Genomic DNA, 27,096 nt, shown 5'->3' with positions numbered 1-27,096 from the left:
GAAATTAGTATGAGATAATGTAACGTATAATGAGCAAAACTAAAGACTGCAGAGAACATGTTAGAATATCAAGAGGTGGTGGGTGAGGCAGATAGAAAAATAGAAAAAGAAACAGGAAAATCTGGTAAAACAAGAAGGGTCCAGTGATCCAGGAGCCTGGGGGAAAAAATAGCAGGTTGACATCAAGGGGAGAAGTTTTAGCTTGTCGGGTGGGCGTGCGCCTGACCTGACTGAGTGTCAAATAATGCACGATGACATCAGGCGAGTGTCCCGATGTCATCGTGCACTTGCGCAATATTTCAGCTGGCGGGCGCACGCCAGAGTCGGCAACGCGCCTACCGACACGTTAAAGGCCTATTAAGGCCATTCAAAAGGTAATTGAAACAAATTTTTCGCTGGCCGTCCAACCTCATGATTGGCGGGCAGGCGAAAAGGCCAAGCAGCCTTTGCAATTTTTAGGAAACCCCATCCATGTGCAGGATGAGGTTTCCAACAGCAAATAAAAATAAAATAAACATTTTTAAATTTAATTAATAACATGTCCCTGCTCATGTGACAGAGTCACATGAAGGGACATGTTTTATAACATTTTAGAAATCTTTACTTTTAATTTTCAAAAGTGTTCGCCTCCCTGAGGTAGCTCCGTGCCTCAGGGAGCTTTTCCAGCGCACACCCACGCGCATTCGTGAAGTTTGCGCTCACCCTCCCCCCCCCTACACAGGCAGCGCTGAGCACTGTAGTGCGCGTTTCACGCTGGGCGGGCCTTAATTGGCGTGAAATCTCTGTCCGGCTCCAATCGCGGCCGATGCTCAGCTTCCCAACCGCCCCCACCGAGCCCACCTGACGAGAGAAAAATCTTCCCCTAAGAGTGCAGACGATCCCACCAGCACAGTTTTCTGATGGAGGGTCTCTATCTAAAGCAACAATGTATTCCCTTCTGCCCAACCTTGGGGATGATTTGTTTAATCCAATCCCCCTCCTGATCTGATTTTTATTCTTATCTTTAATGCTTTCTACAGTTTTCTTTTTACTTGCCTTTCTAGTTCTCTTTTCATCCATGTTCCTGCTATATAAATTAAAACCCACAGTCCTAGCTATGTGGCCCCAGCTCTGTTTACTTTTGGGACACAAATGACTGATTGTAAGCAACTCTTGTACAAACAGCTCAAATAAAAGTAATCTATCAATTGCTGAGAGTTACTGAGTGTGCATTAAGCTATGGAAAAATTCTGTTCCACTGACAACCTAGTATACATCCAGCAGGTCTTTCTGTATTTTTACCAACAACCAGGGTCAGTTTGCCCTTCTCCACATCTCTTGGTGTGATTGATTTTTTTGAAACCTGAAGAGGTGCTATTAGTTACAGTAAAAGTGAGCTGCATGTCATTTGTTCATGAGCATGACTCACATTTATGGAAAGAAATGTCAAATCCATAAATCTTATAAATGGACATTATGGCGCAGAAAGCACTAAACTAGAACACCCAGCAGGCCAAGTTACTTCAAACTTAGCCATTTATTCATGGCTAATGGAACTATATGCTTTATCTATATATTCTTACATATAAGTCACCCCACTATTTTCTTTCCAGGTATTTTTACTCACTGTAGGGGAATAGGCAGGTGACCTCGTCCTAACCTTCTCCTTTCGACAATTTGTAACCAGCAGTTAGAAGGTGCCCCAGACTGGTTTAGGTAACGACTGATCAGCTGCTGATTCTGCCAGTCTCTTTCTCTCAGAGAAGTGTGAAATTGACAAAACCCACTACCCCACCAACAGGGAAAGTCACCCTGGACAAAGCTTTAGTATCTTCAAAAAGACATGAAGGGCTCGATTTTCATGTCGGAGGCGGATAGCGGGAGTCAGGAAATTTCTTCCCAACTCAGTGCACCTGCCTCAGGGGAAAGCGACTTGAGAGACGCAATTTTCATTTCAGTGGGGGTCGGGGTGGGGGGGGGGGGGGGGGGGGGGGAGGGGGGGTGGCTGTGGTTTGAGTGGGTAGCAAGTGCATGCTGGAGTTGGTCCTACCACCCCTAGAAACAGTCTGGAGATAGCCACAGGGCTGCCGAGTGCCAAGGCAGGCAGGTTATAGTGCCTGCCTTGGTTCTCTGGGGCTTTGTCCCAGTTGTTTTGATCAGTAATAGGCCCTCCAACCTTCACCCCTCCCATTCCCTCAGCCCCATCAACTCCCCATGCCTCATCCATGCCGACCCATGCTAACTCAGTCCAGCCACTCACCCTCAATCGTCTCTCATACCCTCCTTGCCAGCCCATGCCCCTCCATCCACCTCAATGTTTCTTCATATTCTCCATGCCCCTCTGCCTCTCACATCCTCCATGCCAACTCATATCGCTTTCATTCCTATTCAACAAGCATACACTCCATACAGGAACAATGAACCTTACAGTAACAATGACATGCATAGAAAAGCTTAAAAAATGCTGTTCATAACTTTCTTAAAACAACTTCTGTTACTACAATCCTATAAAAGTGTTAATCAGCTAGCCTTTAAAGTATCAAAAGCAGAAAATATAAGCACTTAGCACCAATTTATCTCATGTAAATAAACATTGAGTCATTGACAAAATAGGTCTAAAAAAAAAAGTTATCAATCAAGAAATGTTTTCCAAAAAGAATTAACCACCCTTTGGGCAACATTTTCCCCCCCATCGGGGGGGGGATGTGCGGGAGCGGGTGCGGGCGGGCGAGTTCCCAATCGGCGCCCCTGGCCATTTTATGTGGGCGGCCAATTAAGACCCGCCTAGCGTGACATGCGCCAAGAAGCGCTATGCGCTCCCTGTGCTGGTGGGGTGGGTGGGGGGGATTCCCTCAGCTGGGAGTGCGCTCTTTCCCGCATGCGCGCAGAAGAGCGCACAGATCTCCCTGAGGCAAAGTGCTGCCTCAGGGAGATCGGCTCGGACTTGAAACTTTAAATAAAGATGAAGAAAAAATTTCGCTGCCACGTCCCCTCATGTGACACTGTCACATGAGTTGGGACATATCCATAACTTTTATTTTAACACACTCTGAAATTTTAAAGTCCCTCATGAAACCTCATCCCGCCCGTGCATGAGGTTTCATGCTTCTTCAGAAGCCTGCCAGGACTCCCGGCCTGCCCGCCAACCTTAAAGTTTCAATTAGTTTTTTAATGGCCTTAATAGGCCGACCTGAGAATGTAAATGATGCGGGGGATGTGGGGACACACGCCCAACATCACCCTGCGTCACTTTACGTGTCGGCGAGTGGATCCTGTCCCCACTTGCTGAACAGAAGATTCTGCCCTCACATCACCCGGCATCATTTACAATCTCTGGTCAGCGGGTGCGCAGCCAAGTTGGCTGCACGCCTGCTGACCTGTCAACGGCCTATTAAGGCCATTAAATAACTAATTGAAATCATTAATGGACCTGCCCGTCCAACCTTAAGGTTGGCGGGCAGGTTGGGAGCCTTGGCGGGCTTCTGAAGAAGCATGAAACCTCATCCACGGGCGGGATGAGGTTTCTTGAGGGATTTTAAAATTTCAGAGTGTTAAAATAAAAGTTATGGACGTCCCAACTCATGTGACAGTGTCACATGAGGGAACATGGCAGCAAAATTTTTTCTTCATCTTTATTTAAAGTTTCAAGTCTGAGCCGATCTCCCTGAGGCAGCACTTAGCCTCAGGGAGATCTGTGCGCTCTTTTGTGCGCATGCGGGAAAGAGCGCACTCCCAGCTCAGGGAATCCCCCCCCCCGCCCGCACAGGGAGCGCTTAGCGCTTCCTGGCGGACGTCATGCTGGGCAGGCATTAATTGGCCAGCCCATGTAAAATGGCGGCGCATCCCTGACTGGGGGCGCCGATTAGGAACCTGCCCACTCCCGCACATCTCCCCGGACGGGGGGAAAATGTTGACCATTGTGAACAGTAACAAATCATTTGTTGGGTTTAATGAACAATTACAAATTATTTAAATTTTTTATGACATTGTTTAAAACTCTGGCCAGAATTTTCCCGTCGTCGATTTGGGGGCGGGGCCCGCTCGCCGACGGGAAAATGACACGGGATGATGTCGGGAGGAACCCCCGACGCCATCCCAGTCCATTCAAATATTGAGGAAGGCGGGCGGACAGCGAAATCAGCTGTCCGCCCACCGACCTGTCAATGGCCAATTGAGGCCATTGACAGGATAATTAAGATCATTAAAGACCCTGCCCGTCCAACCTTAAGGCTGGCGGGCAGGCCTAGCGGGCTCCCGATAATACATGAAACCTCATCCACTGGCGGGATGAGGTTTCATGTCCATTTTTAAAAAGTTTAATAAAGTTTATGTCCTTTTTATTAACATGTCCCATCTCGTGTGACATTGTCACATGATGGGGACATGTTAATAATTTTTATATTTTTAATGTTTTTACACTGTCAGTGATCTCCCTGAGATGCCACTTAGTCTCAGGGAGCAGTGCGCACTTTGACAGATGAGGAATCCCTCCACCCCCCACACAGGAAGAGCATAGCGCTTCCTGTCGGGCAGGCCCCTGGGCGGGACTTAATTGGCCCGCCCACTCAAAATGGCGGCGGGCACCATTTCGGCGGCGGAGTTCGGCTTCTGGCCCGTTAATTAGATTTTCTCCTGTAATCTGTGCTCAGCAGTTTAAAAACTTTGGTGCAGGTGGAAATGATCACCAGTATTTTTTTTAAGAGGATTCTTAACAAGTCCCAAAGCTTTTGTTGTTCTACTTTTACCTTTAATATAGGTTACAGGTTGTCATTTAAAAGTAACAGCTGCATTCCTGTTTCAGACTGATATTTTCTCTGGGGCGCTTTTTATCCAAGTTGCACTGGGTTGGAACCTCTATGTTTCTACTGTAATCCTGCTGGTGGTGACTGCCGTTTACACAATAGCTGGTAATTATTTTTATAAGAAAAATTCTGCTGTCTGTATGAGAAATCCTCCACGTGTCACTTTTCGTAACAGTTTTTGCCCATTTGATAGGAATTGTTCCAAAGCCAAGAAAGCATACAGATGACCTTCTCTCCCATCTTATACCAGTATTGGTCTGTAACCACATTGATAGTTTATGGGGAATTGTTTTGTATGTGTTTTACTGGTTCCCTGAGTGACCAGGGTAACATCAGGAACTCTCCATGGGGGAAAGTGCTCTTTCCTGATGGATAGAATACAATAACAGCTTGTATTTACATAGAGCCTTTACCGTCAAAATCCCAAGGTGCTTCACCAGAGCATAATCAAACAAAAATTAACACATCAAAGAAGGAAACATTAGGTCAGGTGACCAAAAGCTTGGTCAAAGAAGTAGGTTTTAAGGAGCATCTTAAAGGAGGCAAGGCACAGAAGTTTAGGGAGGAAATTATAGAACTTATGGCCGAGGCAGTTAAAGGCAAAGCTCCAACTGTGGGGGATAAACAAAAGGCCAGATTTGGACACTGTACTGGCTTCTGCAATAGCACTTTAAGGTCTGAATGATATGTCTCTGATATCATTGATTTGCTCCTCAATGGCAATAATAATATTATCTCAAAAAAATCATTAAAGCTGAGAAGTCTGTTGAGAAATAACAAAAATGAGTGTTCCAGACAGTTATTGCCTATGAACTCAAACCACTGATCCAGATAATAGATGGCTACCTGAAGAATGGTAAACAAATCCTTCTTTAGATGGAAACAGTCAATTGTTGCAAGAGGTCTTCCAAGTGTCACTTCGTCAAACTAGTATTCACATCAAATTTCTATTTACATTTCTTTAAACAAGTTAATCGTGGAGGATTGGTAGTTTATTTCAACTTTTACAATGTGTTCCTAGAAAAATAGCAACAACTGGGGATAATAGAGATAGATGTTCAGCAACGTGGCTTCTGTTCTCTCTCCATTGTAATGTTCTTTAAATTGCTACTATATACTTGTAGTGCTTACTCTTCATCAGTTGACAGAAAGCACACTCATGCACTTGGAAGGTTTCTAAGGATCCTGTTAGCTGCTGAAAGCCAAACCAGTCAATTTGTAGAACTAGTTCAAAAGGATTCTTCTTGATAAAAGAAAACACATCTTAACAGTGTGTAAGTTTCCATGTGATAGATGTCTTCCATGTGTCTTCTTCTTGCTGTCCTGAAATATATCATGCACTCAAAAGACTAATGCAGGAAAAGTGACTAATGCATTACTATATGGTTAAGTTCTCTTTTTTGATTTTAGTGTGATTAAAGGGAAGCTGGTGCTTGAACTTTATTTGAACCTAGTTGTGCAAAGTAATACAATTCAATACAAAGAGGGCATTTCTTCTCATCTCATAGTTAGCAATAGTGTGGTTTCAGATAATATATCAATAAAAACCTGCATTTATGTAATTCTTTTAACACTGTAAAATGTACCTTGCTAACTTTTAATTAAGCACAGATGCTAAGCACCTGCAGAGATAAAGCAGTTGGACAACAGATGGTGTGCTATTTTAATTGGAAATTTATCATTAATCTGTTACTCTAAAGAGATACCACTAGCAAATGATAAAGCCAGGCACAGGGTCTTTTGTTGTCTATTGTTAGTGATGACTGGTAGTTCCCAATTGAATGACTTTAAGCATAATAGATATTTCATTAACTTTAAATACTGATACATTTGTACAGTTTTAATTGGATTACTAATCTTGATGAGTGATTAATTAATTAATCTTCTGATACACTTTAATTTTGACAACAAAATATTTAAATGGAAAGCTTTTACTTGAGAATTTAAAGAAGATGAGCAGAAAGAAAACTCTAGATAAGTTTGGAGATGATTTTAGAACATTTTTAGAATGTTTGGGAAGAATGAAGAATCTTAAGAAGTATAAATTATTTGAATCATAAGAAATAAACAGCAGAAATTTCCTTGAGATTGTTAGTGCAGTAGAGAATGAAAACGGATGAAATGTAAAACATGCTGCAATTGTCTGTTTTGATTTATTGCCAAAGACCAATTTCACCCCGATAAGGATGTGATAATATAACAACACTCAGTTTGGAATTGTAGTAAGTTGAACTCACCTAATTTTGACATCAAATTATTGTACTATTTATGATATTCACTTAGACAAATGGATTATCATTGCCTATGTAGAAGTCAGAAAATAAATAAATCTGGTTGCAACATGTCAAGTTGTGTTCTATTCAATTCTTGAAATCCCTCAAATAGCCATGAGTTAGACGGTACTTCAACTAATATTATTTCCGTTTCTTCCCCCTCCCTTTTGTTTTTTCCAATAATTTATATAGATTTTTCTTTTCCCACCTATTTCCATTATTTTTAAATTTATACCTTTTATGCCCTGTTAGTCTTATTTCACCCCACCCCCACTAGATCTGTACCTTGTGTGTCCAGCCATCCATTCTTAATTAGCACATTCTCTTAGATAATATCACCACCTTCAACACCTCTTTGTTCTTTTGTCTGTGACATCTTTTGATTATCTGCTCCTATCACTGCTTGCTTGTCCCTACAACCACACCCCCCCCCACTTCTCTCCGCCCCCCCCCCCCCGACCTTAAACCAGCTTATATTTCACCCCTCTCCTAATTTTACTCAGTTCTGTTGAAGGGTCATGAGGACTCGAAACGTCAACTTTATTCTTCTCCGCCGATGTTGCCAGACCTGCTGAGTTTTTCCAGGTAATTCTGTTTTTGTTTTGGATTTCCAGCATCCGCAGTTTTTTGTTTTTATATTGTTGTCTAAACTATGTCTGGATATTTTCAATTTTGAGTCAGTTTACATATGGGAATTCAAGAGCTGGATTAGGTTTCATAATAAGATTTTAGAAGCAAGTACAATCTTATTCCTATATTGTCAACTTTACAGCAGTTACATTCTACATTGAATTTTGTAATCTGTATTTTGTAATTCCACAGATTCTGTAATTCTGCCTTTTATCAATAGGTTGATCAATGCGTTCTAGTGGGTTGATACACAGAGCACGATAGGTGTTGGAAGTGAATTTATACCTTAGCTTTTCCCGCATGATGGTTTCCAGATTAAATAGATGAGTCACCCTGAGGCAATTATCTAGCAGCCAATTCTGGAAATGGATAAATAAAGGACCTCCACTCCACTTGGAAAGAGACAGAACCAAAGAGGGGATCAGAAACAGATTTCTTTTAGGCTATTTATTTTCAAAAAATCTCTCTGTCATTGTTATATTTAGGCAAAAGGGTGAGTGTGAAACCTGCTCACAAAACCTTACCTATGCTGCCCTGCAACTGCCTCTTTTGTTTGACAATAGTTCAGCACGGCTTACCCTCCAGTCTTTCTTCCTGCTCCATAAAGAGGTGCCTTGCTTCCACTCAGTGCTTTTCCCAATATTGCAGCAGAGGTTAGAATACCATCACATGAAGACTTTTAGAATCAAACCAGTGTTGAGGCACTCAGTATCACAGTACATTAGAGCTCCAACATATGCCACTCAAAAAAAAAAGCAGAAAATAAATTAAAGAAAGGAAAATGCTCAATAACCATAAGGTTATTTTCCCCCTTCCCCCATAATTTAGACTTTCATTATCAGCTCACACTCAACAGAAATCTGATTAGCCATGCCACCTGAACAAGCATCAGAGCTGAATAGAGATCTAGTCATGTTTGGTAGTAGTATTAGCAAAGGTCAGCAGTAATTTACCTGGTGCATTGCACAGGAAAATATTAAGAGGATGAGAATATAAAACAAAAAACTGTAGGTTATCTTGAATCGACATAGGTACTTATAAAATCTGAAGTCCGATATTTCCAATTCTCTGCTGGTAAGGAATAAAACAGTTGAGGAATTGTTAAAAAATCATGAGCTTAAACTCCTTTTTTTAACTCATTCATGGGATGTGGGTGTCACTGGCTAAGAGTGATCCACTTTGCTACAGGTCTGGAGTCACATGTAGGCCAGACCAGGACAGCAGATTTCCTTCTCTAAAGGGCATTAGTGAACCAGGTGGGTTTTTACAGCAGTCGGCAATGGTTTCATGGTGATCATCAGACTTTTAATTCCAGATTTTTTACCTGCTATGGTGGGATTTAAACCCAGGACCCCAGAGCATTACACTGAGTCTCTGGAATACTAGTCCAATGATAATACCACTATGCCACCACCTCCCATAAAGTCTATGTCTGGAATTGGCTCCAGCTTGCTGCCAAACATTTCCCATTTAACCACTATTGAATCAGAAATCTGTCTTGATATATCTCCTGCATTGGAATCTTGGTAGGCCCTTGTATAATTTCCAATCATAAATGTATTAAAACAAGTTGAAACCTAAACTATGATGAGTATGATTTCTGGCACACAGCTCTACAGGCTCAAGTGTTCAAGAAAGATTTATCTTAATTTAAATTAATCTAAAAGCTTCAGGGAGTAGCATGACTATATTTATATCAGATTTATTATGTACAGTCTGGGATTATTTGCTTGAAAAATCAGTAAATGGTTATTTTTGCCTTCCCACTGGCAGGTGGTTTGACCGCTGTGATTTATACAGATGCCCTTCAGACTGTGATTATGGTGGTAGGAGCTATTACCCTTATGTTTATTGGTGAGTCTTTCAGTATGAACAAACATAGAAATTGCACACATAAGTTAAGTATTTTGGAGAGGAATGAATACATACTGGAGAGTAAATTCAGTTTACTGACTTTGAAGCCCACACATCTACCACTTATCTGTTGGTTGGAATATGATAGCTTCAGGCTGAACAGTAATAAGCTTTTAATATAAACAGACTTTCTGCAACTTCCGACTGCATTTTCTGAAATGGATAAATCACAGAAATGCTTTGTATCAGTAGATTTTCGTTTTTATATTGAAAATCTAATCTAGTATTCATGAGTCTCAGTCATATGATGTAATTTATCTTCAACCTCTATGTCCCTATCATTGTTATTACACTTCCAAATACATTGTGTCTCTCCTGCACAATTCCAGGGTTACCTTCAATACCTCATTCAACATTCTGCAATGGGATCATCATGGCACTGACCACTGCCTCCTGCACAACAGCAAAATCAATTGCCCTGTTTTGTTATCTCACTAAACTTCCCAGTATATCCATTGAGAATTAATCTCACCAACCTCCTTCCCATTCCACTCACACGATCCACCATCATACCCCCATCTCTGCTGGCAGATAAACAATCACTACTTTCTATTTCCATTTAGAATCTCCACTTACTCCTGAACATGCCTTTTGCCCTTGAACAAATCCCTTGCAATCCATGAAATCATTGGAGATAATTGGTATCCTGGCTTTGATTGAAACTTGGTTTACTGGTGGTGGCCCCTTGCCCATGCAAAAGCATCTTCACTTTACTATGTTTTCCACCATCTGCCTCACTCAATGGCAAACAACAATGTGGCCCTTATCACATAACTGTACCTTGACCTCCAATGCCCTCCACTGGCACCTTTAACCTCTTCTACTCAGCAGTGAACCTGTGGCTCCAACTTGTTAAACAGAAATAAAAGGTTGTCCAAAAATTGTTTAAAATACTGACCAAAAGTTATTCAATTACTGACCCAAAGACCTATACCTATCCACAATGCTCCATCTTACTGCCTCCTACCCCTAGTACCCTTTCCCTCTCCATCCTATCACAGGATGTTCCAGGCACCCATTCCTTCATTCTCTAAACTTTTCTCTGCCTCACCTCATACTTCTGACCCAAACCCTCTTATCATTTGTACCAATAAATGCACTCTGTCACCTCGATCCCTCCTCCACCCATGACCTGTGACCTAAAAGCACCCATAACTGCCAACATGCAGTAATGGCTAGATCACTTGCCATCCAGCACCATGGAGCTACGACCATCAAGAAATGCTACCTTTCCCATTACCATTCATTCATCTTTCACCTGAAAGGGTAGAAGAAAGGATGGGAAGTGAAAGAAAGTAGAAAGAATAGTGTAAGGAAGGGGAGAAAAACAGAGAAGCCAAAGAGGAGAAAGAGAAAAGCAGAAATAACGAAGATGGTAGTGACAGATAAGAGAGAGAATGTGTTCTGATGTACTGGGAGCAATGCTAAGGGAAAAAAAATCACCAGTAAATATTTAAATAAAGATGATGTCCTAATATACTTTATTAATTATTATTGTAATAGTTAATACACAGGCCTAGATTTTCACAGTCAGAAGGATTCCAGGGCCATTTAAAAATGGTGGATGGGACCTGATTCTGGGATTCCTGCCCCTATTCCCAATGCCCCCAATTTTCGCTAGCATGTGATAACGATGCAGGTAGAGGCTTGCTCCTGCGCTCCCTACCTGGACAGTTCCGTTGCGGAGGTAGACATCTCCCAACCACCTCCCTGCCAGCTATTTTCGTGTAGTTGGGCCAGGTTCTCCATGATTCATGGTTCATGGCCCCACGGAGAAGCCATGAACTATAGTCTGGATTCAAGAACATTTTAGGTCTTACCCAGGCTCACCATGCCCTCTCCACGCCAACCCATTGCCAACTCATGCCCCACCCTACCCCATGGCCTCTTATAACCTCCTGCCAGCTTAGTGCCAACTCATGCCTTCCAAGACCACCAATGGCCCCTCATACCCTCCATGTCAACTCAAGGCCATCCATGCCCATTCACCCAGCATACACTACGTACAGAACCAATGAAGCCCATAGTAACAATGGTATGTGTGAAATTGTTTAGAAAAAAATGCCCATTCATAATTGTTTGAAAAAAATGGTTTTCCTACAACCCTATAAAAATGTCAATCAAACAGGCCATTGGAGTATCAATTACAGGAACTTTAAGCAGTTCAAACCTCTTAATCTTCAGCAAATAAACATTTAGATATTGACAAAAGAGATCACAGAGAAAATAACTTATAACTGCATAAAGATGTCAATCAATCAAAATCACCAGTTCTGTCTAGCTGTGTAAACAACTTCCCACTCACATAATCATTTTGTGGGTCTGGCCTCTTAGCCAAATAGCATGTTCCTTCCGTTGTTTGTAATTGGCAGAGTGCACACCATACTCAACCAGGCTGCACTTGCAAATCCTAAAACAAAATGTCTACTGTTACATGTGGCACTTGCTGAACATTCCTGAGTGATCTAAAAGTTACACTAAAAACCATTTTAAGATAATCAGTTGAGCTCGTAACATGGCTCATTTACACTTGCTAGAGATGACATACATTCATATGCAGGGACCCATTCTCTGCAAACAAAAGGAATATGTTTAAGTCTTGTGCTTTATTTGAATTATCCAGGAGCTATATTTCCTTGTTGCTTTCTCTATAGCCATGTCTCAACCAGTCACAGTTGACTTGCCAACCAATCAGCACCCTTTTCTCCTGTAGTATAAATTGTTGTGATATAAACTTGTCGAAATTTGGCATTCTTTCATTTGTCCTGATGAGTGCAAGATGCAAGATGAAAAGCTTTGGCAACATGTCTCTCTTTTCAGCAATATTCAAGATGTTAACTGCTAAACATAAGCTAAGTATAGTGACTTCTGGAAAGCCAATTATCTAAACTGCACAACATTTGTAAGGACAATGCTTTTCTATAATTACTTCAAGTACCACACAAGTGCTGATACCACACATTGTAACAGTTTGTTTGAAAATAGGTCAAGGTCAACAATGCCCTGTTGGAAGTTTCCTTACAGAGTACTGATGTTCATTTTCTCAAAAACAATATAAGGATTACAAACCAGGCAATTGGTTTCTGAGTATATCATATTGAAGCATGCAGCTGATTCCACTGGAGGGCAGAAACACAGCACCTGTGATATCGGAGGATGATGAAAATGAACAGAAGAGCATCCTTAAAATTTCTTACATCTCTAATTCCTGTCCCTCTTCTTCTCAAGCTTTTTCCACTTGTTGAGGTTTGATTCCACTTGCAACAATCACTTTCCAATGAATTCAGTTGCCCCCGGCAAAATGGCTTTTCCTTATATTTGAGACCGGAGTGAGGTCTGGATTCTCCTCTTGCTGACTGGGAAGTTGGGGGAGGCGAGGTGGGGGTAGGATTTCTACCTGTCACAGTGACCTCAATGTAACCCATTTGTCATGCAGAGTTGGCTCCTGGCAGAATCCCCATTATCAAGAAGGAGCCTGCCACCACCAACATGGAAAACTCTGATGATGTTGCAGCGATACTGTCGCAGGAGTGACCTGAAGAGGTTGCCATTGAGGGAAAAAGAAGAAAGTTTATTTTAGGCTTTGGCTTTGGCTGAGACCGAGATCTAAAGAGGGTGAATTGATCGACACCAGCAGTGCAACATGGGATCATGGTGAATCAGCAGCTGTTTTTTCACCATTTCCACAGAGTTCACAGAACAATGGCTGAAATTCTTTTTGGAGACTTGTTTCCTAGTCTCCCTGTTGCTTTTACTTGGTTTAAAATTAAATATTGTGGCATTATTTTCCAAGTCAATGGAAAATAAAAACTGGCTTGGTGAAAAATCGGCCACTGATTCACTACAAATCCGTTCCACGCTGCTGGTGTAGATCAATCTCATCCCAAATGACTCTTAAAATTTGCTGGGCTATAGGGAAAGAGCCACTGGTTGGACTAATTGGGTAGCTCTTTCAAATAGTTAGGACAGGCATGATGGGCTGAATGGCCTCTTTCTTTGCTGTAAGATTCAAATACGGAGGGAGAAGAGGCCACTACAAGGTGTGACCACCACCCTAGGGACCACTGACACCCTTTACCTAAACGTCGAAGATCAGCAGCAAATAGGCAGAAAATTAGGGAGCTTACTGGCTGCGGCCTCGTCACCGACGGCAGTTGGAGAAGGTGTGGGCAACTATCATTTCAATAGAGACGGAAAAAGTTAACTTGAGCTTGGAGTGTGTTGAATTCAGTGCTAGGACTCATCTCCAGACTTTTATGCAATTCTCCTGCTTAATTTTGTGTGGGATAGCGAATGAAATTGCAGTCAGTGCGTCCTTTAATGATTGGGTAGGAATTGGGAATCCACAGCTAAGTCTACACAGATATAGGCTGGAATTTTACGGCCCTATTATGGCAGGGACAGGGCTGGAAAATGCAGAAAACCGTTCAAAACACCATTGACTTCGGCGGGTCTGGAAGATCCTGCCGACGGGTGCGACAGTAAAATTCCGCTCATAGACTGTGCAGCAGAAGTCGCTGCCAAACACAGTGCAAACTGGCAGTTGAACCAGGGATCTTGTATTTCATATAGTTTGATGCAACTCTGGATTAGGTTACTGGAGAAGCTTCTCATCTTGAATTTTAAAAGCAGAAAGCAATTTATACCTATACTAATTTCAATTATTATTTGAAGCAGCAAATTTTTGAAGCTATCTTCTTTGTTCAGGATGGAATGGTTCGTAAATCTGTTAAATTTTTATTTCCCCATCATGGCAAAAATCTGGGGCAAAGCTTTTGGTCAGCCTCCTAACCCCACCTTCAATTAAGATCATTCATTGCCTGAAACATTCCTCAATGACTAGAATGGTGCATGATGCTCAGAATGCTTCCTTCTTTTCAAAACAGATCCCAGTAGCTTTTAAAAAGAAAATCGAACTCCCAGTTATTAACTGAAAGAATTACGCCATAAGGATTCATGTTTTAAGCAAAAGCTCTTACTGTACAAGTGTTAAACAAAGCACATACTACCAACTTAACATTATGACCTGAATCCTCTGACCAGCAGCAATGTCCATTGGAATTGCCGCTGCACTCACAAATACCCCCAACTCAATGCTGCTGCACAATTCTACTAGATCTTCTAAGCCTGCCTTTCACAGAAATGGGTAGCACAGCATCCTTGGGGGAACTCTGTCAGAGCGGAGTAGAGTTGAGAAAGACAGGACACACACCCTTTTATGGCACTAGCATAATCAAGGCTTTTATTCAATCATAAAGTTACATATAAAATATAATTTTCTAGATACTTAAAAGTTTACACAAATGAGAATACCTCTTATGGAGTCTCAAGGCTTAAGTGCAAGTGATCAGGCTTGAAATTGTTGAGAACGATGCTTATTTTTTACTGATTTACATTGAGTTCAAGCAGGCATGTAAGGAGGTGGTGGCTCCTTCTCTGGCATCTCCACAGACACTTCATAAGTTGGCAGCAGTTGGGTGAGATGGTAAATGGGTAGGCGGGTAAGTGGGTAGGAGGGTGGGGTGTTGGTGTGTGAGTGGATGAGGTGGGTAGGTGGGTATGTGGTTAGGGGGTAAGTAGGTCAGTGTGCAGTTGGACCGGGTTGTTAGTCAGGTGGACAGTGGATAATCGGGTCAGATGGGGTAGTCAGGTCAGGTTGGGAGCGTAGTTGGGTGGGTGAGCTGGTCAGGTCAGGTGGTCAGGGTGTAATTGGGGGGTCGGGGTGTAGTCAGGTGGTTGGGAGTAGTTGGACAGGGATTGTGGTCAGGGGGTAGTTGGGTGGTAGAGGGGGTCAGAGGTGTCAGTTGTATGGTTACCCAGATGTTGGAGTAGGTTTTAATCTGTCTAACATTTCCTGGGTAACAACCTAGATAAGGACTATGGAACTGCCCTAAGTCTCCGACATTGGCTCAGAGTTGGAGACATTTGCGGAGGGTCCCATCGAGCAGAGTAATTACCCAACACAAGTTGGACATTCCCGGGCAATTCCCTCATAGGTCCGCGTATCAGGCCTTCCACAGGAAGCTGAGGTGCATCTTTAGTCATACATCCAGTACTGTTACTCCTGTAGCTCATGATGCAAAATTTACCATATTTATTCATGTAAAATTCGAACTTTTGAGGCCAGTTGTTTAGGCCAAAAGTCAGGAGGTCAACTTTTACACAGGTAATGATTTTAAAGGATAGACAACAGTGTTTGATTTGGGCCCAAAAAAGGACATCGCAATGGAATAAAGTAAAAATAAACAACGCTAAAGAATTCATATTAATTTTCTAACATTTATTTATTTTATAACATTACAAACTATATACATTTCATCCAACACAATATAAATATATACCGTAACAAATTAACTACAACGCTTGAAATCCTTCAAAATCACTCTGATCACAATCTGAATCACCAAACAATTTGTCCCAATAGCCTTGTTGTTCAGTATCATCCTACGGATCTCTGTCATCTTCATCATCATTATCATTGGTAATACCAGTAACTTCAGTATCATTATTTTACAAGTAATTGTACTCAATAGCGTTGAGCACATTTGATATCCATATTTTAGAATGATTTTTTGATAATATTGGGATCAAATTCATTCCACGCGCATGTGACCCATTGACAAAATGTTGCTAGTGAGGATACTCGCATATTTCCGCCTTTAGTGAAAGCTTTTCGTCTTCCAACATCCAATTGTTCCACATCTTTCAGATATTTTCCCTGAGAGATTTATTTATACACACATTCAAGGGTTGAACAACACTCGTAAGACCACCTGGAATAACTACCATGTCAGTGTTGGTTGATCTCATGTCACGGACGACATATTGGACAAGGTGGGATTTGAACATGTCCCAAACGAGTAAATTTTTTTCTTTGTGCGGTCCAACTGGTCTCAAATTCTACAATTCTTGGATTAATTTTTTGCAACTGCCTTCATCCATCCAGCCTTTCTTGTGAACATGGATGACACCGCCTTCCTGAAATTTCTCTTTGGGGAGAGCTTTCTTCTTGAATATCACCTTCATCTTTCATTTTGTGTCACCTGCCATACAAAGTAAAACCACTGTGAACTGCGTCTTCTCACAGCTGGTCGTCTTTACAAGAATGGGTTTTTCGCCAATCTTGTTAACAGTATAGTTTGCTGGTATGCCGAAGTTCATCAGTGATTCATCCATATTTCCAATGCAGGCCAATCCATATGCATTCTTCTCTCGATATCGGATAACACGACAGTGAAATTTGATGATTAAATCATGGTGGTGGCTGACGCAGTAATTTTTTCATTTTCTGATGGAATACTTAACTGCACCTTTTCATGAAACTTGTGCACCAACTGGCACTGGTCTTGAATTCTGAACTACCAGCTTTCTTCGCTTCTCTGAGGGCAGAGAGTCGGATGGCTTTGCATGTGATAATATGACCATTTTGCTAATGCTTGTTAACCCATTCTGGCACTTTTTTCTCCAGTTTAAATTGAGCTGCATACTTACTATTCTCTCATGAAGGCACCTTGATTGATCATGTGGTACACATTAGTCTTGTTGATTGGCTGGGAGATTGCTGCTAGATTTGGCAGAGAGAAAATCTAAAGGTTCCCGCATTTGCCTTTAAATTAATGAACCATAGTAATTACTGATAAGTAATTAATAATCACAACACAGTTTAATCCCTGAGAAACTATGGCCCACTTTTACATGAGGTATATGGAAAATTCAATTTTTTAGGCCATGCAGTTGACTTTTACACGAGAACGACTTTTACACGAGTGTACACAATATTACAGATATTAAGTATCATTCGCTTTTAATATAATTTTAATGCTATGTTTCAGGTGAAATTCATTAATGAACTGTAAGAGTCCCCATGCATGTAGAACTAAAAAGAGTCTTTTTTGAATTCAGGTTTTGACAAAGTTGGTTGGTACTCAGGGCTGGTGGAGAAGTATTTCCAAGCAATTCCCAACATCACTGTGGCAAACTCTTCATGTCACATTCCACGTGCTGATGCTTTCCACATGTTTCGACATCCAGTCACTGGTGACATTCCTTGGCCTGGGCTCATATTTGGTCTTACAGTGCTTGCCACATGGTGCTGGTGCACTGATCAGGTAAACCATATCAGCCTGAAGACACTAACATGGAAAATTTGATCAAAATTGTACACTTGACATCCATATGATTGGATCTGACATTTTCCTCTTTTTATCTTAGTGGAAATACTAACCCATTTGAAATAAATAGATTAATGCCTCTAACAACAACAACAAAAAAGGAATTTCAAACAAATCCATTAAGAGCTTGTATGTTAGTATTCCACAGTGTAAGTTTAGGGCCCCATTATGTCATAGTTTACTATGTCTAACTTCGGAACTATCATAGAAATAAATCTTTATAAATTCTGTTAGATTTCATAAGGTATTTGACTTTCTCAATTCAATTGCTTGTGCCTCCATGAATTGCTTTAGGACATGTTAAATATGCCAGCAGCAAAGTTGGTGGGGTGCCTGCTTGGCCTGCCCATTCTAGCTGGCATGTGACTGCCTACTGACTGCCCATTTTCAGGAATTGGGTGGCTAGCAATTGAACATCACACCTAATATAATAAATATTGCTTGCTACTGTTGTTAGTTGACTCTAATGAGATGATAATTTTAAGATATCTTTTGAAATGATTTCATTTATTTGCAGTTGTCTCTTTTAAATAGGTGATTGTACAAAGATCCCTCTCAGCAAAAAATCTTTCTCATGCTAAAGGAGGATCAATTATGGGAGGTTACCTGAAGATGTTACCTATGTTTTTTATTGTTTGGCCAGGCATGATTAGTAGAGCACTGTACCCAGGTGTGTATAAAATTGATGTGAACGTGTGTAAAAGGAACAGGAGGCTTCGGTTTTAACCCATCATTCAAATAATTTCAGCTTTTAATACTTGCTTTGCATAGAATGATCAATTAAATGTTTATATGTTCTTGTGATATCTATATAATTAATCTATTTAAGAAAAGTGATAGAGGGATGAATAACAATGCTTTCATTTGACCCATTTTAGAGAGAAAATCCTATTCAGTAAGTTCTGTGAAAATAGCGCACCAGGTTCACAACACAAATAAGGTTGAGAGTCGTACCTATGGTGTGAATTGGTTTTAAGAGTTAAAGAATAGACTTACATGAATTGTACAATTGTACATTTTCAGATCAGGTGGCCTGTGTAGATCCTGATGTCTGTGAGTCAGTCTGTGGAGCGAGAGTCGGATGTTCAAACATTGCATACCCCAAACTGGTAATGGAACTTATGCCTGTAGGTGAGACTGTACGTTTGTTATCTTTTAGTTCTAGAAATTTATATTTATGAACATTAAGACTATTCTTTGTTCCTTGTCTACTGCCTGGTGTAAATTGTCCACTGGGCCTATCCAGAAGCAAGATTGTTGAAACTGTCAACTATTGATATTAACTCATAGTTAATTTATTTCATGTCATGTTTGTAAGTTATTTTCTTCCACCTTCTGGTTATGCACTGTGTGAGCAAGATGCCAATTTTCTAGCAGCAATCAGGCAGGCAAACCACTCAGTCCAATATAGCCCTGTAGCTTACTGTTAATCAATTGGCTCCACGTGATCTATCCTTTTTTCTCCATGGAGGTAACTGCCTCATGTCCTTCAAGCCCTTTCCATGAGCCTAGAACTTATAAAATCATTCCAAATAGGAAGATTTTCTTTTATTTGGAAAATTTCAACGGGGTTCATTAATTTTCTGAAAACTTCAAAATCAAAGACACTGGCTCTAAATGACCTAACTCAAAGGGTGAGCTTAATCCCCCCAACCCCCGCGCCGCCCTGTAGAAATGCACTGGGCCAAGTAGTAAAATGGAGCTGGACAATTTCCCTCTCTAATCCACCCTGCAGCTATTTCAATGCTGTTTTTTTGGATGGCTGAGGTGCTCATTTGTGTCAGCTTATTTAGATATGAGCCTTATACACTACTGCCCATGGGTAGTGCCACTTCAAATTTGAAAACCATCAACTTCCTTGGGATTTGTATTGACCCAAAATTTAACTGGACTAGCCATATAAACACTGTGGCTACAAGAGCAGGTCAGAATTCTGCAGGGAATAGCTCACCTCCTGACTCCCCAAAGCCTGTCCACAATCTACTAGGCACAAATCAGGATTGTGATGGAATACTCACTAATTGCCTGGATGAGTGCAGCTTCAAAGACACTCAAGAAGCCTGACATAATCCAGGACTAAGCAGCCCACTTGATCGGCACCCCACCCACCACTTTAAACATTCAGTCCCTCTGCCACTGATGGCAGTGGTACCCATGTGTACCATCTACAAGATGCACTGTAGCAATTTGCCAAGTTTCCTTGGCTAGCACCTTCCAAACCCACAACCTCTACCGCCTAGAAGGATAAGAGCTGCAGACACATGAGGCAGGATTTTTACCTCATTGGGCAGGGGAGCGGCCGCGAAACCGATCGCCGCCCACAATCGGGCCCCGACCGCAATTTCACGTTGGTTGGCCAATTAATGACCAGTCAGCGTGAATCGCGCGCTGCAACGCTCAGCGCTGCCTAGGGTGGGAGGGGGAGGAGCGCGAGCGCGGAAGTCAGCGCGCGGGTACGCTCAGTGAAAGCTCCCTGAAGGCACAGAGCTGCCTCAGGGAGCTGAACATTTTTAACATTAAAAATAAACAATTGAGAAATAAGGAAAACATGTCCCCATCGTGTGGCTTTGTCACATGATCAGGGACATGTTAAAAATGAATTTTAAGTTTTTTTGAAATCACTGGTCGAAACCTCGTCCTGCCTGCGGATGAGGTTTCGCAAAAAATGCAAAGGCAGCTTGTCAATTCGCCCGCCCGTCAACCGAACGGTTGGACGGGCAGCGAAAAATTCCATTCATTTAATTGATTAAAGGCCTTAATAGGCCCCTTGATTGTCAGTGCGTGCGCTGCCATCACGCGCACCCACCGAGCAAAATATCGTGAGAGTGCGTGATGACGTCAGGACGCTTGCCCGACGTCATCGCGTACTATTTTTCTCCCGTTTGGGTCGGGCACACGCCCGCCCGGTGGAGGAAAAGTTCTGCCCATGGGAATGCCACCGGCTGCAAATTCTCCTCCAAGCCACACACCATCCTGACATGGAACTATTTTGTTGTTTCTTCACTGTTGCTGGATCAAAATCCTGGAACTTCTTTCCTAACAGCATTGTAAGGTGTACCTACACCAGATAGACTGCAGCAGTTTAAGAAGGCAGCTCATTACCACCTTCTCAAGGGCAATTTGTAGTGAGCAACAAATGCTGGCCTTGCCTGCGATGCTCACGCCCTATGAAACAATTCAAAAAATTGAGCAAGAACTGAAATTCACTTTCAAAATACGATCCAGTTACTGATCTTAGCACTGCCTATTGATGTACCTCAATCTCACACAGAACAACAGGAAAGAAATAGAAAAATATGGACTTAGGCTGGATTTTCAGCCTACGTCCATGTCGGAATGGAAGCGGAAGGACTTTAAAAACTGTGGGCAGGGCCCAATTCTGGTGTCCCACCCCAATTCCCGTTTTCAGCAATTTTTCCCAGTCCAGGATAAGAGTGGGGGTATTGAGCCTGCACATTGCACATAGCACTCCTGCCATTGTTGGGCATTTCAGGCCCCCCACTACTTACATATAGTGGGGCCCATTTTGTTATGAGACGTTGTTCATGGCACCTCAGAGGAGTCGTGAACCATGGGGGAATGCTAGTCTTGAGTCAGGAACCAAAAAAAAATAGGCATTCAACATTGCCTTTGAAAAACATTGCCCATCTTACCTTCTCATAAAGCTCTCATTCAAACACAGGCATTTAAAGTGCCACTCGGGAAACTTTCAATGCAATTCACACTTGTTAATCTTGTCTAAATAAACACACAGGCACTGAGAAATCTCTTCAAAGAAAGATCAGGTTATTACAAGGTAATAAAGATGTCAGTGACACAAAACTAGCACTCCCCTTTGCAACTGAGTAAACAGACCCTTGCTGGGATGAATCCACTATTCATCTTGGAGCTCAGCCAAGTATACATAATGAGGCCATTTGGCAACAGTATCAACATAGGCTGGCTGAGCAGATAGCCAAACATATGTTTTTCCAGATGAACTCATTATGAATGCTTGGCTGCGCTATAATCCATAATTATTCATTAATGTCTTCAATCTATCACTTCAGAGAGAAGAACAAAACAATTATGGATCCAGGGCTCAATGCTGTCTTCTAATAGAATGGAGGAGAAGAAGGGACAGGCAGTGCTGAGCACAGCTTTAGGAGGAGGCCCCGTCTGAGGTCCAGGGTGCAGGGGAGTCACGGCAAGAGCATGAGGATCAGCAGGATAGACCCAGACCACGGAGGTTACTTGCTAGACCAGGGGTCTACCAAAGAAGTCTCTCCTATTTTCAGATGAGTGAGAGACATTGCTGCACACATCTGCGCTTGTCCTGAGCTCTGGTGGATCACATTTGCCACATTCTTAGGTAGGAATTAGAGGGAGGCTATCCCCTGCCAGTGGCCTTGAAGGTCACGGCCATGCTCAATTTCTTTGCCTGCGGATCATTCCAGGGATTTACATGGGACCTGTGCAGCATCTCACAGTCCACCGCACATAGATGCATCAAGGACATCACAGATGCCCTCTACAGCAAGGTACATTACTATGTGAGGTTTACACTTGATGAAGATAGCCAGGCTGGGAGATTCAATGGGTTCGCAGCTATCTTGGGCTTCCTAGACTGCAGGGTATAATTGACTGCACCCACGTCGCTTTGAGGGCTCCACAGCAGCAGCCCCTAATATTTATCAGTCGTAAAGGGTTTCGTTCCATCATTGATCAACTGGTGTGCAATCATCAAAAGTACACAATGCACGGCTGTGCCAAGTACCCTGGGAGTTCCCATGACTGGCACATCCTGAGTCATTCCCAGGTGCCTCAGATATTCGAAGGGTCTGAGCATCTACAGGGATGGCTGCTTGGGGATAAGGGGTACCCACTGAAACGCTGGCTCATGACACCCGTGCATCAGCCTCAGAGTGCTTCAGAGGAGAGGTACAACACAGCTCGCAGCTCCATATGGTTCCTAATCAAGCAGACCATTGGCATTCTGAAGATGCACTTCTGATGTTTGGACTACTGAGGTGGGGCACAGCAGTACTCTCCAGATAGGGTCTCCTGCATCATCGTGATCTGTTGCTCACTTCACAACCTGGCGCTGCAAAGGGGTGATCCCTTTCCAGAGGGAGAAATGGAATAAGGATGAGAGCTCCTCAGAGGATGAAGAGCAGGAGGGCCAGGAACCTGAAGAATGTGATGAGTGTCAGCTTCCACAGGCCGATGCCATCAAGGAAGCACAGTGTGGAAGACGTGCCCGGGTGGAGTGAAGCGAAGGCAATGGAAGATGGCCACATTTCTCCTGTCCCTTAATGCTATTCCATTGCATTGGAAGGGATGTCCAGCCAGTCACATTGAGAGCAAGTTCAGCATTTGGACTTGCACCCACTAGCCTCGTGATTCACCAGGCTTGATCTCTAAAAAGGTCAGCGGTGCACCCTGTATGCACTCGCTCGGGAAATGAAAAATCAACGTAACTGCGAGAAAGCTGCGTCAACTTCCTCGATGCAGTCCTCGCCACATTAATGAGAAAATACGGTGGCCAATGAGATGAGGACATGCTTGGGGATATCATACTTCCATCACATCTTGTCCTTTGGCACTACCACTGAGGAGACACAACTGCCACTAACCCTTCGAGACTGCGGAGGTGCCCTCACACAATGATATGTCGTGAGGACAAAGTGTTAGAAATGCATTAAGCACACATTTCCAATAAAGATTCTAACATATCTCCAAGATATCACACAGGATGCGGAAACTATCTTCAGTGAGGTTGACATCACATAAACGTGAAGCTTACAAAGAGAGACTATCACTGAGCGGGAGGATGGCTAAAGCTTAAAATAAGAGGATACATATGTAAATACTCACAACACCTTCAGTTGACAAAGCCATTCACATAAACATCGACTGTCTTAACAAAAGTGCGATATTTATATAGTGGCTGCACACCCATGACCCAAAAGTGATTTCAATATTTCTTAATTTTCCTAACCCTATCGCTATGCCTGGGTGCAGCCCCAACATCAGCAGCAGAGGTGGAGGCAGCTTGCTGACTACTATGTGCTGTTGTCTGTGATGACCTTAGCGGACCTCCTTTGATGGCTCGAGACCTGAAGGGCCCCGGCCTGATAAGGTTCGGCTGCTCAAGGGCAGATGCACCCTCCTCGGCCTCAGCAGCTGGAGTGGATGGGGTCACAGGCAGAGGGGATTCTGAACAGCTGGATTGGCCTGGGTGTAGGCCCCCAGGGTGTCTGGCTGATCCTCATCCTCCCTATGGATGCCTAAAGGCCCCTCCCTGACTCCTTGAGGAGAAGAGGCACCTGGAGGGAAGTCAAGGTGCCCTGCCCCTCTCTTGCCTAGACACTGATGGATGCCCATTAATGTGCATGGCCATGGAGCCCAGGGCTGAGTGCAAATCAAGCAAAGTCTGCTGGACAAAGGTCTCCATCGTGGTCGCCAACCTTCCCACCGTGACCTCGAGGCGCTCAAATGTCAAAGAGACAACATCAGACAGAACATGGACAGACTCCTCCATTGATCGCTATAGTCTGCTGAGTGACTGCCACATCTCTGCCTGATATTCCACCACTTTGGCGGCCACTCACAGAGGCTCATCATCTGACTCAGACTCAGTGGGCAGCTGGTTGGCAGCAGCCCTCCGAGCACCGGAGACCTGGGCTGTCCCTGCCTCCGACTGCCGTGGAGACATGTCAGTGAGGGGTTCTCCAGTAGGTGACCCCGAGCCTAACCTAGCGCTATCACCCACCGAGGTGTGTCTCTGTGCTGGTGGAGGGTGCAGGTGAGAGCCTTGGTGGTTTCTTTAGGTACCTCCTGCAAGGTTGTCTGAGGGCTGGAACTTATATTGGCCCCCCTCATGGGAGGGAGGGTATCTTTACAGAGTGGAATTGCTGCAAGTTTGGTGAGAAGGGAGTGAAATTTTAAATTTTAAGGGTTATTCTATTATACAATCTGGTACTGTTTGCTTGCAAATCAGCATTTTACTTAAATTTGTTGTCTTTTAAGTTTCTTAGAGGTTTGGGCAGAGCTAATCAAGCAAATCAAGCTTTCTACTGGAGAGCAGGTGAGATCAGTAAATTAAGGAACTTGCCGAATCTGGTTCTGTAACTGCCATATAGGAGATTCATTTGAATCTCAGAAGTATAAATAAGAGAAACAGAGTACACTGTTACAGAATGGGATTGTTGTGAATTTGGTGAGAAGGGATGTGGTCTTTCCTTTCTGTCTTTCTCAGCCTGCAGGAGACCAGCAGTTGAAAAGCTGCACGAGAGGGCTAATATTTGAAAATGTCTAAGAGTGACATGACAGGGAGAACATAAGTTCATGATCATATGATGATGTTTAACTAACTTGCTTGAGTTTTTTGAAGAGGTAACAGAAAAGGTTGATGAGGGTAATGCTGTTGATGTGGTGTACATGGACTTTCAAAAGGCATTTGATACAGTGCCACATAACAGACTTGTGAGAAAAATTATTGCTCATGGAATAACAGGGAAAGTAGCAATGTAGATACAAAATTGGCTGAGAAATAGAATCAGGGAGTAATGGTCAATGGATATTTTTTGGCCTGGAGAAGGTTTGTAGCAGAGTTCCCCAGGGGTTGGTATTGGGACCTTTGCTTTTCCTGGTATATATTAATCATTTAGATCTTGCTGTGCAGGGGACAATTTCAAAGTTTGCGGATGATACAAAGCTTGGAAGTGTTGTAAACTGCAACAGTGCAGAGCTTCAAAAGGACATAGACAAGTTGGTGGAGTGGGCAGATAGGTGGCTAGATAGATGAAATTCAATGTGGAGAAGTGTGAGGTGATGCATTTTGTAGGAAGAACATGGATAGACAATATAAAATAAAGCGTGAAATTTTGAAGGGCATGCAGGAACAGAAAGACCTGGGTGTATACATGAATGGATCACTGAAGGTGGCAGGACAGGTGGAGAGAGCAGTTAATAAAGCGTATAGTATCCTGGGCTTTATTAATATGGGCATAAAGTACAAGAGCAAGGAGGTTATGCTGAATTTATATAAGACATTCATTAGACCTCAGCTGGAATATTGTGTACCATTCTGGGTGCTACATTATAGGAAGGGTGTGAACACATTGGAGAGAGTGCAGAAGAAGTTGACAAGCATGGTTCCAGGGATGAGAAACTTCAGTTACAAAGATAGATTGGAGAGGTTGGGACTGTTCTCCTTGGAGAGAATAAGGCTAAGAGGAGATTTGACGGGGATGCTCAAAATCATGAGGGGGCTGGGCAGAGTAGATGGGGAGAAGCTGTTCCCACTCCTAAAAGGATCAAGAATGAGAGGGCACAGATCTAAAGTGATTTGCAAAAGAAGCAAATGTGATGTGAGAAAAACTTTTTCACATGAGTGGTTCGGGTCTGGAATGCACTGCCTGGAAAGTGTGGTGGAGGCCGGTTCAATTGAAACATTCAAGAGGGCATTAGATGATTATTTGATTAGAAACAATGTGTAGGGGTACGGGAAAAAGGCAGGGTAATGGCACTAAGTCATGATGCTCATTTGGAGAGCTGGTGCAGACATGATGGGCTGAATGGCCTCCTTCTGTGATGTTAAAATTCTGTGATTCTGAGTTGATGAGAAACTGCTGTTGGGGGGTGGGGGGGGCGACTTCATATAGCTGAAGTTAGAACAATACATCTTCCTAAAAGAAGGAGCTACTCAGATTTCAGTAAGAAACACAAGCAATAGGAAAGTAAAGCCAAGGCTAGGTAAAATAAAGTAATATAAAATACAGTTAACATAAGGGAAGTAAATTGAAGCAATGGCAGAACAGCTTGGTTGTGTGGAATGTGCCCTGTATTATGTGGAAAGTCGTGGACACTATCAATGTCCTAGATGACCACATGTGCATGAAGTGTCACCAACTGCAGAACCTTGAGATCTCGGTTTCAGAGCTTGAGCAGCAGCTAGAGTCACTGGTGTATCTGTGAGGCTGAGTTATGTGATAGCATATTCAGAGAGGTGGTCACACTGCAGCTTAGGAACCTGGAGAAAGGGAATGGGTGACTGCCAGGCAGTCCAAGAGAACTAGGCAGGTAGTGCAGGAGTCCCCTGGGGTCCCCTCACCAATTGGTTTTCTGTTTTGGATACTGGTGAGGGTGTTGGCTCCTTGGTGAAGTGCAGTCAGAGCCAGGTTTGTGGCACCATGGTGGCTCTGCTGTACAGGGCAGGAGGAAGAAGAGAGGAAAAGCAGTAGTGATGGGGGATTCATTAGTTAGGGGAACAGACAGGTGTTTCTGTGACTCCAGGGCGGTATGTTGCCTCCCTGGTACCAGGTTCAGAGATGTCACTGAGTG

At 42.9% G+C, this 27,096-nt stretch overlaps 1 protein-coding gene across 3 annotated transcripts in view; it reads left to right on the top strand.

The window, feature by feature from the left end:
- slc5a9 (solute carrier family 5 member 9) overlaps positions 1-27,096 on the top strand; it is a 57,845-nt gene that overhangs the window by 13,930 nt on the left and 16,819 nt on the right. For all 3 annotated transcript variants that reach the window (XM_078561161.1, XM_078561160.1, XM_078561162.1), the window contains 5 exons: positions 4,781-4,886; positions 9,458-9,538; positions 17,501-17,706; positions 18,304-18,439; positions 18,793-18,900. In XM_078561161.1, the coding sequence (XP_078417287.1) occupies positions 4,781-4,886; positions 9,458-9,538; positions 17,501-17,706; positions 18,304-18,439; positions 18,793-18,900 (637 nt within the window). The remainder of the gene's footprint in view (positions 1-4,780; positions 4,887-9,457; positions 9,539-17,500; positions 17,707-18,303; positions 18,440-18,792; positions 18,901-27,096) is intronic.

This window comes from Cetorhinus maximus, chromosome 17 (genome assembly GCF_964194155.1).
Source record: "Cetorhinus maximus chromosome 17, sCetMax3.hap1.1, whole genome shotgun sequence".
Classification (NCBI taxonomy): domain Eukaryota; kingdom Metazoa; phylum Chordata; class Chondrichthyes; order Lamniformes; family Cetorhinidae; genus Cetorhinus; species Cetorhinus maximus.
This window is presented reverse-complemented; position numbering and strand designations above follow the sequence as displayed.